Source organism: Chanodichthys erythropterus, chromosome 19, assembly GCF_024489055.1.
Source record: "Chanodichthys erythropterus isolate Z2021 chromosome 19, ASM2448905v1, whole genome shotgun sequence".
Classification (NCBI taxonomy): Eukaryota; Metazoa; Chordata; class Actinopteri; order Cypriniformes; family Xenocyprididae; genus Chanodichthys; species Chanodichthys erythropterus.
The window spans coordinates 28,505,755-28,523,187 of NC_090239.1; the positions used below are offsets into that span (position 1 = coordinate 28,505,755).

Here is a 17,433-nt window from a genome sequence, read left to right on the forward strand (position 1 = left end):
AAATAAAGAGGAAGATGCGACAAAGAAGACCTAAGACAGTTGAGCAACTAGAAGCCTGTATTAGACAAGAATGGGACAACATTCCAATTCCTAAACTTGAGCAACTTGTCTCCTCAGTCCCCAGACATTTGCAGACTGTTATAAAAATAAAGAGAGGATAGCACACAGTGGTAAACATGGCCTTATCCCAACTTTTGTTGATGCCATGAAATTTAAAATCAACTTATTTTTCCCTTAAAATGATATATTTTCTCAGTTTAAACATTTGATATGTCATCTATGTTGTATTCTGAATAAAATATTGAAATTTGAAACTTCCACATCATTGCATTCTGTTTTTATTCACAATTTGTACAGTATCCCATCTTTTTTGGAATCGGGTTTGTATAAAATTTATTTATTTATTTATTTTTTTATTTTTATTTATTTTTTTTTTAGAAAATGAGTGATGGTTTCTCTAGATAAGACCTTATTCCTCGTCTGGGATCATGTAGAACGCTTTGAAGCTGCACTGAAACTGTAATTTAGACCTTCAATCATTTGAAGGCCATTGAAATCCACTACTGTATATGGAGAAAAATACTGGAATGTTTTCATCAAAAACCTAAATTTCTTTTCAACTGAAGAGAGAAAGACATGGACATATTGGATGACATGGGGGGTGAGCAAATTATCAGGAAATTTTAATTTGAAAGTGAACTAATCCTTTAAAGCTTTAATCTGTAAAACATTATTTAAATGTATGGCACCAGGTTCCACTGCAAACATATAAAAGTAAGACAATGAGAGTCTGTCTTACAAATGCCTTAGATAACACACCTCTGGAAGCTTGGAAAGGAGCAAATGGGAGTAATCACAGGAAAAAAAAAAAAAAAAAAAAAAAATCAATACTCCTCAACAAGCCAGTACACAGGAAGGAAACAGATATCTGAAGAGCCACAAATCCAGACCCATGAACATTACAAAAATGTTGGTTACTGAGGTTAATCATAATTTATCAGTATGCTGTTTTAATGTGATACAAAGAATATCAACCTCTAAATTGTTCATTAAAGACTGTCTGAAGTCATTTTCATTTAAATAAATTATTTATATTTTTTAAATTCTTTTATTGTACTTTTTGCCTTACAGTTGTTTTTTTTATTTATTTATTTTATTCGCTTTGGTACTATTTTCACAAGTAAGGTGTACATTTTCAAAACTCTTAGTACAAAAATCCAAACTGATCACACTTGTAACGCAGCTAGTCATTCTTTCAAAACTTGATGGAATACTTTCAGTCATTTGCACATGTTTTCAGTCCACATAATCATTGTTTCAAACACAAGATTATTGTAATATGTAAAGGGGAACATTTGGTTTAATCACCAAAACACAACAGTATGATCTTCTTTCAGTTTAGTACTTTTAACAATCAGTTCATCCAACAGCAAACAATGCAAGATACATGTTTCAAATCACCCTTTATGCTGAAATAATTATTATTATCATAGTTATCACAGGCTACAGATGCCACATTAGAAAAAACACTTACATTACCTAAATAATGTTTGTAATAATATCTATTCAGTATGCTATCAAAAGGTTTGATAAAGTATGACACAGTCATGAGGTTTTGTATAGAACAGAGTGTGCTGGCAATACAGTAAATGTTCCCACTGTACCACATGACTGAATCTATACTGTAGTTGATCTTTACTGATGAAGGATGAGTTACAGAAATGTGTCAGTCTCTGCCCTGGTAATGCCTCTTTTTACAGCATCACATGGCATTCTATAATGTAAAATGATGTTGGTTTGCCATGTTTTATGGGGACTTTTGATTTTTACTTTATAAATGCTATATTCTATTCCCTACCCATAAACCTACCTATCACAGAAAACTTTCTGCATTTTTACATTTTATAAAAATTTTATTTCATAAGATTTATAAGCTGTTTTCCTCATGGGGACATTTGGTTCACAACGCAGTGTTTACCAGGACCACAGACACACACGCATACACACACACACACACTTTGAAAATTGTGGTTATCATCTAGGTAAATCTGAGATAAATTGCTTATAATATAAAAAGAATTTGTTACATTTGGTTATCCATAACGTAAATTGCAAATATGTTCTATAAAACTATGCCTTTAAAATCAATATCTATAGAAATCTATAGGTTTACCAAATGATTCATTGATTAACCATTAAGTTCAGTTGGATTTAATAATAGACAAATGTATTAAACTGAACGAAAAGAGATGCATATCAAAAGTTGGATAATAATAGCATTATGAAAGGCAGTTACTGTGAATGAAACATTTATATAGATGAAACACTTATTTTGTGCTGTGAAAAGGATACTTTCTGATTTTGTGTATTGTACTAACACAATTGAAAACATGCTGAAATGTTTGAAAAAAAGTACACATTTGATGATCTGTTGTGATATTAGTACTAAGAGTTTTGAAAATGTACCAGTTACTTGTGAAAATTGCACCAAAGCAATTAAAAAAAACTGTAAGGGTTAGTTCATCCAAAAATATCGTTCCACACCCGTAGATTCGAAGCTTTACGAGTCTTTTGTTTCGAATCAGTGGTATAGAGCGTGTATCGAACTGCCAAAGTCACGTGAACCATTGAAATTTCTAAATGTTTTGAAACACATATGATGTAACGAAGCCTCGTTTACTGAAATCACATGACTTTGGCAGTTTGATACATTCTCCGAACCACTGATTCGAAACAAAAGATTTGTAAAGCTTCGAAGCTTCATGAAGCAGTGTTTTAAAATTGCCCATCACTAGATTTTGATGAATAAAGTCGTTATTTATTTTTGGGCACAAAAAGTATTCTCGTCACTTCATAACATTAAGGTTGAACCACTGTAGTCACATGAACTGTTTTAAATTTCTGGGCATTTGAAAGTGTTAACTATCTTGCTGGCAATGCAGGCCTCACTGAGCCATTGAATTTTATCAAAAATATCTTAAATTTGGTTCTGAATATGAATGAAGGTCTTACGGGTGGAATGACAGCTTTGCAGCTTTGATCTAAAAGGTACAGTTACAAGTTTAATTACTCAAGCTGTGCTTACAGAAGTCAACCCAACTCGTTGCTGATTGAATCATCTCATTGATCAGCATACATGTTACATGACATTCTCTGGGTGGAATGGTTTTTAATGACGGGAAAGGTTTTCTTTGAAGAAACATCTTAGAGAACCTAATATAATTCTCTAATTACTGTACATCTAGCGGACAGCATGGACTGCAGCTGTTTAAATTGAAAAAAAATGTATTTTCATTTTCATGGAAAAGAATAAACCGATTTTGCCATTTGTGTCAAAAAATGCAAAAAAAAAAAAAAATAGTAATTAAAAAAAAACTGCTCCTTTCATCTTCAATGCAGTGGCATCCCTTTTCAAACTGGTGTTGACTACATGACCAGGTTTAATGCTAATCAAAGGATTTTGCTGCACAAGGCAAGTGTCTTGTTTATTATTTTTTATGTCAGATGCCATGTAGAAGAAAAAAAACTAATTACACTTGTATGTCTGCTCTTGAGTCCTACTTAAATACCTATCAATATGATGTGTATAACTACTAGTACGTGACTGTAGCCTGTCTGTATAACTATGATTATGGATAATTAATCTGGAGTGTTTTGTTTGTGAATGTCATAGAGAAGTTAGTATGAAATATTATTTTTGAAAAAACCCTAAAGGATGCAGCACTGGGCCGCAGCCCAACATCACCAAGACACATATTACTGACTCCAGAACACTACCGGCTTATCCACCTCTACATGCCCAGACACATCCTCCGACCCCGGTGAGGAAAAATGTCAGCTGGACAACCATCCCACATCATCTACCACACCCACACCCACCTATGGCTCACTACACACCTGTAAACTTGCAGTCACCAACTTCATGTCCACCTGCTGGCCATCAAGCCCCCATCAGGAAGAAACCAAAGCCCATAAAAGTGGGTCATAAGATGAGACTTAAAACATTCAACTGTGGGGGGCCGTCCTGACCTGGGAAGGCATAGCGTTCCACAATCTGGGGCTGACCACAAAGAAGGCCCGGTCCCCCCTGTTTTAAGTCTGGTAACTGGCCCTCAGACCTCAGTGAATGCGCCGGTGTGTAAATTTGGATGAGGTCCATGATGTACTGTTGGTCCAGTCCATTCAGAGCTTTAAAAACAAACAATAAAATCTTAAAATCAATTCTAAATCAAACAAGAGGAATTCTGGTGTGGTACAGGGAGGATTCTGGCCAAACACATTTCTATTCATACAGCTGGAAAATTTCATTGCTGGTTAAAAATAAACAAACAAATTGGCATTTCAGCTACTGGCATTTATATCTGTGCCATCTACATTCCTCCAGCAGAATCCCCTTACCATGATGAGGAATATCTGAACAACCTCCACACTGAAATCAGCCATTTCCAGGCCCAGGGAAATGTGCTGCTGTGCGGAGACTTTAATGCAAGAACAGGATCTGAACCTGATAACATAGATCCAAAAGGCAATGAATATGTTTTTTGCCGAAAACCCCTGAGCCTCACAAAAAATCTCCCACCAAGAAACAACCTCGACCAAACTGTAAATAAAATGGTAAAGAGTTAGTGCAGCTCTGCCAAGCCTCGGGCCTGTACATTCTTAACGGCAGGATCAGAGGGGACTCTTTAGGGAGGTTCACGTGTTGTTCAGGTCTTGGAGCTAGTGTAGTTGACTATGCCATCACTGACATGGACCCTTCCTCCTTCAGTGCATTTACTGTCAAACAGCAAACTCCAAACTTCAGACACCAGAACAAAACAGGCTGGAAACCTGCAAAATGTATCAGGTCCAGCAGAGATACAAATGGGCTCCAGACAGCCCAGACAAATTTATCCAAGCCCTCAATTCAGAAGAACTAAAAAATGTAATAAATACATTCATAAATAAGAAAATTGAAACAACTAAAGATGGTGTTAATTTGGCTACAAATGAAAGCAGCACATAGAAGTGAATTGAAAAAGAAAGGCAAAAAATATACTAAAAATACCCCAAAAAATGAAAAATGGTTTGACACAGACTGCAAAACACTAAGGAAACAACTTTTATTTAAATTATCAAATCTGACACATAAAGAACCAAACAACACAGACATCAGAAGTGAATACTGTTCAAAACTAAAACAATACAAAAACACAATTAGAGTGAAAAAGCAACACCAACTGATCAAAAGTTTACAGGAGATAGAACAATCCATAAACCGGAATCAGTTCTGGGATATGTGGAATAATCTGACCACAACAAAACCACAAGACCTACCAATACAAGATGGAGAAATCTGGACAAAACATTTTGAAAATTTATATAAAGAAATATACCAAGACAATTAAATGACAATTATAATTTGACCAACCAAAATCTACAAACTTATGAAGACACAATTAAAAACAATCAAAATCCACTTGACTTCCCAATTACACACAAACAAACTCAAAAGCCAAAAATGTAAGAAATTGTGTGGTGCTGACAGCATTCTGGGTGAAATGCTGAAACACAGCACACCTGAGCTGCAGACGGTGCACAAATTATTCAACATTGTACTTAGTTCGGGCTGTTTTCCTGACATCTGGAGCCAAGGACTTATTACCCCAATTCATAAGAGTGGGAATAAATTGGACCCTAATAATTTCAGAGGCATTTGTGTGAGCAGTAATCTGGGGAAGTAATTTAGCAGTATTTTAAACAATGAAATTGTAAACTTCCTTACCGAACACAATGTCCTGAGTCCGAGTCAGATTGGCTTCCTTCCAAATCACAGAACAACTGACCACATTTACACCCTACACACCCTAATCAATAAACACGTAAAACAGACCAAAAACTGAAAAATATTTCCATGCTTTTTCGATTTTAAAAAAGGATTTGATTCTATTTGGCACGACGGATTATATTACAAACTTTTACAAAGCGGTGTAGGGGGTAAAGCTTACGACATTATTAAATCAATGTATTCGAACAACAAATGTGCAATACGAATTGGCAACAAACATACAGAATTCTTCACCCAGAAGACAGGAGTATGGCAGGGCTGTAGCCTGAGTCCAACGCTGTTCAACATTTACATTAACGAACTAGCGGTGCAGCTGGAACGGTCTACAGCTCCCGGACTTACTCTACAAGACAAGAACATCAGGCTCTTGCTGTATGCAGATGATCTGGTACTGCTTTCACCCACAGCACAGGGACTACAGCAGCACCTGGACCTGCTGGAGAAATACTGTCAGAACTGAGCCCTGGCAGTAAACCTTAAGAAGACCAACGTTATGGTCTTCCAGAAAAAGCCCAGATGTCAGGAACACAGATACCAGTTCAGTCTAGGCAGCACCGCCCTAGAACACACGATGCAGTACACTTTCCTCGGTCTGATAATCACTACATCGGGGAGTTTCAGTATGGCAGTGAAGGCTCTCAAAGATAAAGCTTGAAGAGCTCTATACGCCATCAAGAAAAGATTCCAAAACATTGATTTACCAATTCCAATCTGGTAAAATCTTTGATAGTGTGATTCAGCCCATTGCGCTGTATGGAAGTGCGGTTTGGGGTCCACTCAGTGATCAGAGCTACACTAGATGGGACAGACATCCAACAGAAGCCCTACACACAGAATTATGCAAAATGATCCTAAAATTACAAAGAACACCCAATAATGTTTTTTACTAGTATTGTATGTATGCTTTGGCAATATTGCATGATTTACAGTCATGCCAATAAAGCAATTTTGAATTGAATTGAATTGAATTGAATAGATATAGATAGATATAGATAGACAGACAGACAGACAGACAGACAGACAGACAGACAGACAGGCAGATAGATAGATAGATAGATAGATAGATAGATAGATAGATAGATAGATAGATAGATAGATAGATAGATAGATAGATAGATAGATAGATAGATAGATAGATAGATAGATAGATAGATAGATAGATAGATAGATAGACAGACGATAGATAGAGACAGACAGACAGACGATAGATAGAGACAGACAGACAGATAGAGATATATAGATAGATAATAGACAGACAGACACACAGATGACAGACAGACGATAGAGACAGACAGACAGACAGATAGATAGATAAACAGACAGACAGACAGACGATAGATAGAGACAGACAGACAGACAGATAGATAGAGATATAGAGATATATAATAGACAGACAGACAGACAGATGACAGACAGACGATAGATAGAGACAGACAGACAGACGATAGATAGAGACAGACAGATAGATAGAGATATATAGATAGATAATAGACAGACAGACAGACAGATGACAGACAGACGATAGAGACAGACAGACAGATAGATAAACAGACAGACAGACAGACGATAGATAGAGACAGACAGACAGACAGACAGATAGATAGAGATATAGAGATATATAATAGACAGACAGACAGACAGATGACAGACAGACGATAGATAGAGACAGACAGACAGATAGATAGATAAACAGACAGACAGACACCTGCTGTCACCCACAGCACAGGGACTACAGCAGCACCTGGACCTGCTGGACGACTACTGCCAGAACTGGGCCCTGGCAGTAAACCTCAAGAAGACCAACGTTATGGTCTTCCAGAAAAAGCCCAGATGTCAGGAACACAGATACCAGTTCAGTCTAGGCAGCACCGCCCTAGAACACACGATGCAGTACACTTACCTCGGTCTGATCGTCACTGCATCGGGGAGTTTCAGTATGGCAGTGAATGCTCTCAAAGATAAAGCTCGAAGAGCTCTATACACCATCAAGAAAAGATTCCAAAACATTGATTTACCAATTCCAATCTGGTGTAAAATCTTTGATAGTGTGATTCAGCCCATTGCGCTGTATGGAAGTGCGGTTTGGGGTCCACTCAGTGATCAGAGCTACACTAGATGGGACAAACATCCAACAGAAGCCCTACACACAGAATTCTGTAAAATGATCCTAAAATTACAAAGAAGAACACGCAATAATGCATGTAGGGCTGAATTAGGCCGATTCCCATTGCTTATTAATATGCAAAAAAGATCCCTCAAATTCTGGATGCATCTAAAATCAAGTCCCACAGAATCGCTACAATTTAAAGCATTACAAACCCAAGAACTGAACCCTGAAAAGAGTCCCCTCAGTCAGCTGGTTCTGAGACTTACTAACCTGACTAACTCTACTAACACTAACCAGTCTCAGACCAGCACTGCTTCTCCAAACATCAAAATAAACCAAATCTTCAAACAATCTAAAAATACATATCTGGAACATTGGGATGAGGAAACTAAAACACAAAGTAAATTACAATTCTATCGAACTCTAAAATCAAATTATGAATCATAAAAATATCTCCAAAGTGTCAAAGACACAAAGCAGAGACGGATCCTGACCAAATACAGGCTCAGTGAGCCATCGAGACCGGCAGACACAGAAAGAGCTGGCTACCCAGAGAGCAAAGGGTGTGTGTTCACTGCAGGACAGGAGAGATCGAGACAGAGATGCACTTCCTCCTTCACTGTCACAAATACATATCAATTAGAGATCTCTACTTCACCAAATTCAGTAACATAATGAAGAACTTTACAGCCATGAGTGAAGTAGAGCAAATAAAGATAATATTAGGAGAGGGACAGACAGCAGCACTGGCTGCGAGATACGTGTGGACGTGTCACAGCCTGAGAGACAGCAGGTGAATGTATGTAATGTGTGTCTGACCTCAGTGTGTTTCCCTACCGTCCACCACAGAGACCCTCAGTACGTGTGTGTATTTGTTTAACCACTGTGGTACCAAATGTTCAGACATGTTCTATTGTGTTATTGTGTTCTATTAATTTAAGTTTAAGTTATTTTATAATATTTGATAGCATTATAATATTTCATATTATTTTCTTCTATTATACAGATGTTTTTATTATTGTTTTATGTATGCTTTGGCAATATTGTATGATTTACAGTCATGCCAATAAAGCAATTTTGAATTGAATTGAATTGAATTGACAGACGATATATGGAGACAGACAGACAGACAGACAGACAGACAGACAGATAGATAGATAGATAGATAGATAGATAGATAGATAGATAGATAGATAGATAGATAGATAGATAGATAGATAGATAGATAGATAGATAGATAGATAGATAGATAGATAGATAGATAGATAGATAGATAGATAGATAGATAGATAGATAGATAGATAGATAGATAGATAATAGACAGACAGACAGATAGATAGATAGATAGATAGATAGATAGATAGATAGATAGATAGATAGATAGATAGATAGATAGATAGATAGATAGATAGATAGATAGATAGATAGATAGATAGATAGATAGATAGATAGATAGATAGATAATAGACAGACAGACAGATGACAGATAGACAGACAGACAGATGACAGATAGATAGATAGACAGACAGACAGACAGATAGATAGATAGATAGATAGATAGATAGATAGATAGATAGATAGATAGATAGATAGATAGATAGATAGATAGATAGATAATAGACAGACAGACAGACAGATGACAGATAGACAGACAGACAGATGACAGATAGATAGATAGATAGATAGATAGATAGATAGATAGATAGATAGATAGATAGATAGATAGATAGATAGATAGATAGATAGATAGATAGATAGATAGATAGATAAGATAGACAGACAGAAAGATGACAGACAGATAGATAGATAGATAGATAGATAGATATATATATAGATAGATAGATAGATAGATAGATAGATAGATAGATATATAGATAGATAGATAGATAGATAATAGACAGACAGACAGATGACAGATAGACAGACAGACAGATGACAGATAGATAGATAGATAGATAGATAGATAGATAGATAGATAGATAGATAGATAGATAGATAGATAGATAGATAGATAGATAGATAGATAGATAGATAGATAATAGACAGACAGACAGATGACAGATAGACAGACAGACAGATGACAGACAGATAGATAGATAGATAGATAGATAGATAGATAGATAGATAGATAGATAGATAGATAGATAGATAGATAGATAGATAGATAGATAGATAGATAGATAGATAGTAGACAGACAGACAGACAGACAGACAGACAGACAGACAGACAGACAGATAGATAGATAGATAGATAGATAGATAGATAGATAGATAGATAGATAGATAGATAGATAGATAGATAGATAGATAGATAGATAGATAGATAGATAGATATGTTGTTCACTTTTGTTCATCATTTTATTCACTGGCCCCTGGGCACCCCGAATTTTTTGAAAGTGGCCCCTGTGCTGTGCAGTTTGAGTATCTCTGGTATATGATTTTACTGCCCCAGGGTTTACATGAAGAATCTCTAGAACAATAAAAGGACAGTGCAGTGCAGGAATGACATCCACGTCAACACACTGCAGCACATGCCTGGTTGTCCAGCGGGACACATCCATCACAGCTAAGGTCAAAGTTCTGAACTTCTACCTTCTGAGTGGGATGGATGTCTCCACAGGGAGCCATTCACTACTGTCTGCTGATCGTCCCTTTTCACGTCTCCTATACATCAATCTGCCCTTGTGCTTAAGTCACAGCGCTTGGCAGAAAATAAGTGTGAAGATAAGAACACTCAGCAAAAACTTCCAATCAATTTAATTTGTTTTGAATTTGAAAGTACAAAAGTTTGCATAAGTGTTTTATAATTTTAATTGAAACTGTTGCGGGTTTTACTGCATGCCAGGATGCAATGATTGGAAGGAAGGGAATTGCAGTGATGGCACACGTACAATAACGTGCTTGTTTTTGCTAAGTATGTATCCCATAACTTTAAACCACAAGCCAAATTTACTTTAAATTACTTTAAAGTCTTTATATGAGGACTGACCTCTTTGGAGTGGAGAAATCACCATCAGCTCCAATGAGTGTGCAGCGTATTATGCATTATGAACAGCTCTGACCTGATACAATATAAACTTGTTGACTCACACCGTGTGGTGTCCCTGAAGGGAAACATTATTGCAATTCTAATGACCACTGAAATGTTTAGCGATGAAGCATGTCTGAGCTGCGAATTCACACAGCCTGATGAAAAATGGATGAGATTATATTTCTTGGAATGAATCTCGGCCTTGTCCTTAGTTAGCATTCAGTGGACACCATGCCTTGCTGACCTACTCAGGCTGAACCATGTCCCTGAACGGAGCGGGTGCATCTGAACCTTCAGGGGCAAAAGAGAAACCGCCTAGGAAGCTGGACCGCAGAACTCAAGTGGTCATGGTTCAAGTGAGAATGGAGCATACAAGGCCAACTCCACTATCAACTTTAGCCTCTTAGTCTAATGGTTTTCTTGCACACTGCAATATGGGAAGTGTCAGCTTTTCAGTTCAAGTCTGCAGGGGTAAGAATCCACCAGAGGACATACAAAATCTAATAGAATCAAAACATAGTCAACCAAAAGGTCATGGTTTAGCTGGTTAGCATGGCCTGTCAGCAGAAGCAACTACATACACTGTTCTGAAGAAGGATTTTCTCAATGGACAACTATAAATAATATACCAGTCGAGCTACTGCCATCGAGATGAATAGGAATGCTTAGGGATAGCTCTCTCTGGACCTCTTTGTAATGGACAGGAACCTCAGCAGAGAAAGTTTGAGAAATAAAGTCAGGGAAAAGCAGAGTCTGCACTTATAAAATTACAGTAAATGATCCTCACTATTGTTTTTGTCTTATTCAAACTGAATGAGTTTCGGCGTTTATTATAATGCAGCTCCATTTCACTTAAGCTAAACTGAACAGCAAAAGCTGTGGCCATGTTTACACCTGGTATTAAGATGCATTTTGGTCGATCAGATCACAAGTATACAGGTGTAAACAAGGTCTAAAACGTTTGAGTCTGTCCACCTTTGACCACTTCCAGAGGTAGTAGAAAACGCATTAAACCTGTTTTCGTAGTGCAGACACTCATGCTGTCCGAACGTGTTCGAACAGCCACTAAAGACTGACTCTCCGATTACTGATCTAAACTTTATCAGCTGAAGACCTAACTTTTGTTTGAAGACAAAAAATGTACTATCCACAATGTTCTCTCACCATTCCTAATTTATAACACACACTTACCGAGTTCAGCGTGGTCTTGCGGCTATCAGAGCAGAAACGAAAGCTTTCCACTCTCAACAATTTTCCGGAAAATAAAGTACTGTATGACCACTCCATATCTCACCTTGAACTGTCACCATTTTTGCTGAGACTGAATCAGTGTTTGTAAATATGAATGCGAGACATAATTACTGCAGAACATTAAGGCTGTTTTGAATGATTCGACATCGGAAAACGTATAGGAAAATGGAAAATATATGCAGTGCAAAAAGAAGAGAAAATCTGGACTCGATAACATTGGAAGAAGGTGAAAGCAGCCCATGAACATTAAGGTCAAACTCAATAAACCATGCTAACATGTATATATCTCTACAGTTTCTTTTAAAAATCCATTTACAAAAGTTTCCACGCTGGAAAAAGGCGGAACCAATAAATCAATGTTCAGTCTAGAAAATCCTTTATCTTCATTAAACCTGGAGGTCAAATGCAAATTAAGGCTTCAACCCAGACAGATTTAAAATGGCTTAGTTATGTTAAAGTAATGCACTATATGGCCAATTCCAATTCTAGTTTGGCTATTCCAATCATATCTGTGAGGACAACGAGTAAATCATTTCTATATGGACTTTGTGCACAGAGGAAAATGTCATGCAGGAATAGAACAGGACCCCCTAAACTGTTGGCACAAATTTGGCAGCCCATAATTCTCCAGAATGTCACTGCTTGGTGTAGCATTAAGATTTCAAAAATCATACAGCTTCCAAAACCTATTTATATATATATATAAAATTACATATAGAGTGTGTTCAAGAGAAATAAAATAAAGATGACTGAATTGAAGCTTGAATGAAAAAGCTGCTGCCAACTCTTTCTAGGAGAAGGATCAATATATAGTTCTCTGATTTCATATCAGTGTGCTACATCAATAAAACACTAGGAACTAGATATCTGTGCATAAAGAAGGAAATACAGTGGTGTCCATCGTTACAGGATATGCTTAGTGTGCGTGAGAATAGAATCTAGCTGTGTTTAGACGAGCTGGAGATACATTGTACAAGTTTCCTACATCACAATCTGCATGAAATTAGCATATATCCTACTGTTATTGCAAGTCATTATGGTTTCTGCAGATGTGAACATTTTCTAGTAATAATGCATATGAAAAAGTGACTATGCAAAAAACAAACTGTAACATTGTAACAGCTAATATATGAGAATATAAAGGCATCTTTCTTACATTTTGAGTATTTTTATATCACATTTACAAGCTTTTTATTAATTTAGTTTTTGTCATTTTAAGGTCACATTAAAACTGGAAAATTTTTACTATGGTTTCATCATTTTGCACCTTTTCAAGTGCATTTTATGGTTTAATTTTCCCATTGTACCTTATATATATATATATATATATATATATATATATATGTATATATATATATATATATATGTATATATATATATATTATTCATTACACTCTCTGGCCATTTTATTAGGTAAACCTGCTAGTACCAGGTTGGACCCCTTTTACCTTCAGAACTGCCTTAATTCTTCAAGGCAAAGATTCAACAAGATTCTAGAATGTTCCTCAGAGATTTTAGCCTGTATTGACATCATGAGCATCATGCAGTTGCTGTAGATTTGTCGGATGGACATCCATGCGAATCTCCTGTTCTAGCACATCCCAAAGGTGCTCTATTAGATTGAGATCTGGGGTCTAATTTATAAAGCGTGCGTACGCACAAAACAGGGCTGGAAACGTGCGTACGCCAGTTCCTGCGCAAAGGTTGTGATCTATAAAAACAAACTTGACGGGAGAATGTGCGCACCTTTAAGCAAACTTTGAGCTGTGCGTACGCACATTCTGGAGACAAAGTGATATGAATTGAGATAGTAGATGTGCTACTTTCGATCACTTTTCCAGTGACACGCTGTTTTATCACAGCGAGGAGCTCTGGGAGCACAATAATTCCTCTTTAAACTAAACTGCAGATGTTATGACAAAATATGTTTTCGAGAATGACGATCAGTGATGCACACTTAACTTAGATATTATGGAAGACACTGCTGGATTCGGTGGTCGAACGGTCCGTTGTCCAGTTTGAATAGGTCCAATGATAATATCTTACTGTACAGCCACAGCTGCAGGAGGTGTTGATGTTGTGTGAAGGATCTTCAAACAATTACCATTTGAAGGATATATTTTGAGGAAAACGGTAAGATTTGCATGTTTTCTTTTTAAAATACTTTGTCAGTGACGCGCAGACAATTGTATTTACACTGCAATAAATAAGTAGTCCGATCTGTTTCCACTAAAAATAGCCTATAAACTTCCTAAAAGATATGTTCACCTCATCAGCAAAACTGCATAAATTTGATTTGAATTGTTTAAAACTACTAAAATACTATCTGGCCAGTGGAAATGAATGAATCAACTCTATCCTAAAACCTTTATCTGAAGTATTTTATACAATTGTGTTTTTATGGATATTTTGATATATTTATTCTAAAACATAAAGAGGATATTGGATGATCTTTATCAATATAATGTGTGGCACAAATGGCATTTATAGTCCATATCTAATATTTTCCAATGTCTTGTACCTTTGACGGTGTTAACCATGGTGTCACGTGGTTGGGAACGTGTATGGAAATGATATGCAGATGAGGTTATGCATAGTAAAACTAGGTGTCATAAGCTCCATATATGGTTATTTCGGGGAGGAGACAGGGTGGAGATGCACGTACGCACAATCTTCTGCTGACTGGGATTTATAAAGGGATTTGTGTGCAGGTTCTGGCGCATGCGTGGTTTTATAAATCTGATTTTTTTTGTGCGTACGCAGAATCTAGCTTTTGCGCGTACGTACACTTTTAGTAGGGATCCTACGCACAGTTTTATAAATGAGACCCCAGGCACTGATTTTCCAATCTTCTCTTATCCAATTTTGGTAAGCCTGTGTGAATTGTAGCCTCAGTTTCTTGTTCTCAGCTGACAGGAGTGGCACCAATGTGATCTTCTGCTGCTGTAGCAAATCTGCTTCAAGGTTCGACGTGTTATGCGTTCAGAGATGCTCTTCTGCAGACCTTGGTTTCAATGAGTGGTTATTTGAGTTACTGTTGCCTTTCTATCAGCTGGAACCAGTCTGGCCATTCTGACCTCTGGCATCAGCAATTTTCTCTTTTTCTTACCATTCTCTATAAACCGTAGAGACGGCTGTGTGTGAAAATCCCAGTAGATCAGCAGTTTCTGAAATACTCAGACCAGCGAGTCTGGCACCAACAAGCATGCCGCATTCAAATTAATTTAAATCACCCTTTTTTCCCCTTTCTGGTGCTCAGTTTGAACTTCAGCAGTTTGTCTTGACCAGGTCTACATGCCTAAATGCAATGAGTTGCTGCCATGTGACTGGCTGATTAGATATTTGCGTTAACGAGCAGTGGAGTGTCTGAAGAGTGTATATAAAAGCTAAATCTAAGTATTTTGATATTTATTGTGTGACAATAATTTATATAAACAAATTATATCAATATGACTGTCTGTTGTAGCTATGCAATTAAAAATGCATTAAAAATGAAAATGATAGCTATGACATTAGCCTAAGGAAATTATTTCCACCACCATCATTTTCAGAGCATCCAAAGAGCGTATAGTTGGAAAAAATGCTCATACATAATACATGAGGCATGTTTCTCATTTTCAAAAATAATGACACAAACTTGAGCTCTGTTCCAAAACCTAATGTGCTACATTGCTGTATACTGCTCAATTTGAACCTCGGAACCACATTGCTGATGCTCAAATTTTAAAATAGCATTTCGCTAATCTAACAACTTACTCTAAATCAGTGGTCTCAAACTCAATTCCTGGAGGGCCACAGCTCTGCACAGTTTAGCTCCGACCAGCTCCAACACCTGTTTGAAAGTTTCTAGTAATCCTGAAGACCTTGATTAGCTGGATCAGGTGAGTTGGATTAGGGTTGGAGCAAAACTGTGCAGAGTTGTGGCCTTCCAGGAATTGAGTTTGAGACCACTGCTCTAAATGCCTGATATACTTCAAGCGAAATCGAAGAAGGAACTGGTGTGACATCATTTAGAACAAAATCAGGTTAGTTTTAGTTCGAAACAGCTTGTATAAGCAGCTTGTTTAGGCCTATATAAGTATAAAAATACACAGGTGTACATACTAGAAAGCTAGCCTCTCTAAAAGTAATCACATTTTACTGCTACTTTTCAGCAATTATTTATATTTACGATCAACATTTCTCTAACAATGCATTGCACCTTAAATCTTGGAGCAATGCATTCTGGGACTTTCTTCTTCTTGAAGAATGCATGTGTTGCTGCCTTGGTTATCTCAAAAGACAGCATAATCATGCTGTCTACCTTTCAGAACATCAGGACTGTGCCTGTGTGGGCAGCTCACCAGCTTATGAGTTTTGGAAAACACACATATCATCATCTAAAATTCAATTCTGGAGATACAAGACATTGAGGAAACTTCATGAGGAAGAACTTACCTTCTGAATCCTGAGAATAGCTAGCAGCAGTGAGCAGAAGAACACCAATGCCTATTCCCAACCACTTAAAGAGCCACGACCTCTGGCGCATCTTCATGTATTACAGCATGCTCACCTGCCAACATAAAGAGACAGATTACGGTCTCCTCTATGGCTGAAGTGCTTCTCTCGCATACATGAGTTGCATAATGGCGTGCCATATAAGATGCATGAGATGCATAAGTCGTATAATTGGTATCCTTTAAATACGGTGCATTTTATAACAGACCTCAGGGGGATTCAGATGCCAAGTGACCACTTGATTTCCATCTCTTTGAAAAAATTATTTACCATTTGCCATAAAAAGCAATCCCAAGACTTTGAAGTTTACTCAAAGAACATTCTAATTAATTCTGGTATCAAAACAGACAATGAAGCCAGCTGAGTCAATTTCCCAAGCCATAATTACTTGAGTCATTTTACATCATAAAAATAATAGAGAGTTTGGCTTTGGGGATGTTGCATCAAACTGAAATCCTCTGTAATGACAGTGGGCAGGAAGCATTTGCTGCACATATATAACCTTTCCCTTTGAAGTGAGCGGAGAGATAGATAGTGTTCTCCATGTGAGGGATATAACAATCCACAGCAAAGTGCAGCTTTGAAGTCAGCAACATGTCTGAGGGGTCAACCAGCTCCTTCCTGGAAAACACCGACCTGTTTTGACAGGTATGGATGCAAGGGAGAGATAAGCTTTGCTCCTAGAGGAATAAAGTCAATTTATTTATATTATGACTAATC

General features: G+C 37.1%; 1 protein-coding gene across 2 annotated transcripts in view; it reads right to left on the reverse strand.

Moving 5' to 3' along the window:
* The window catches only part of pcdh15b (protocadherin-related 15b), a 239,673-nt gene extending 222,923 nt beyond the window's left edge, over positions 1 to 16,750 (reverse strand). The window contains exon 1 of one of the 2 annotated variants that reach the window (XM_067368857.1): positions 16,654 to 16,750. In XM_067368857.1, the coding sequence (XP_067224958.1) occupies positions 16,654 to 16,750 (97 nt within the window). The remainder of the gene's footprint in view (positions 1 to 16,653) is intronic. The other variant, XM_067368859.1, reaches the window with a different exon arrangement.
* Between the last annotated feature and the right edge of the window lie 683 nt (positions 16,751 to 17,433).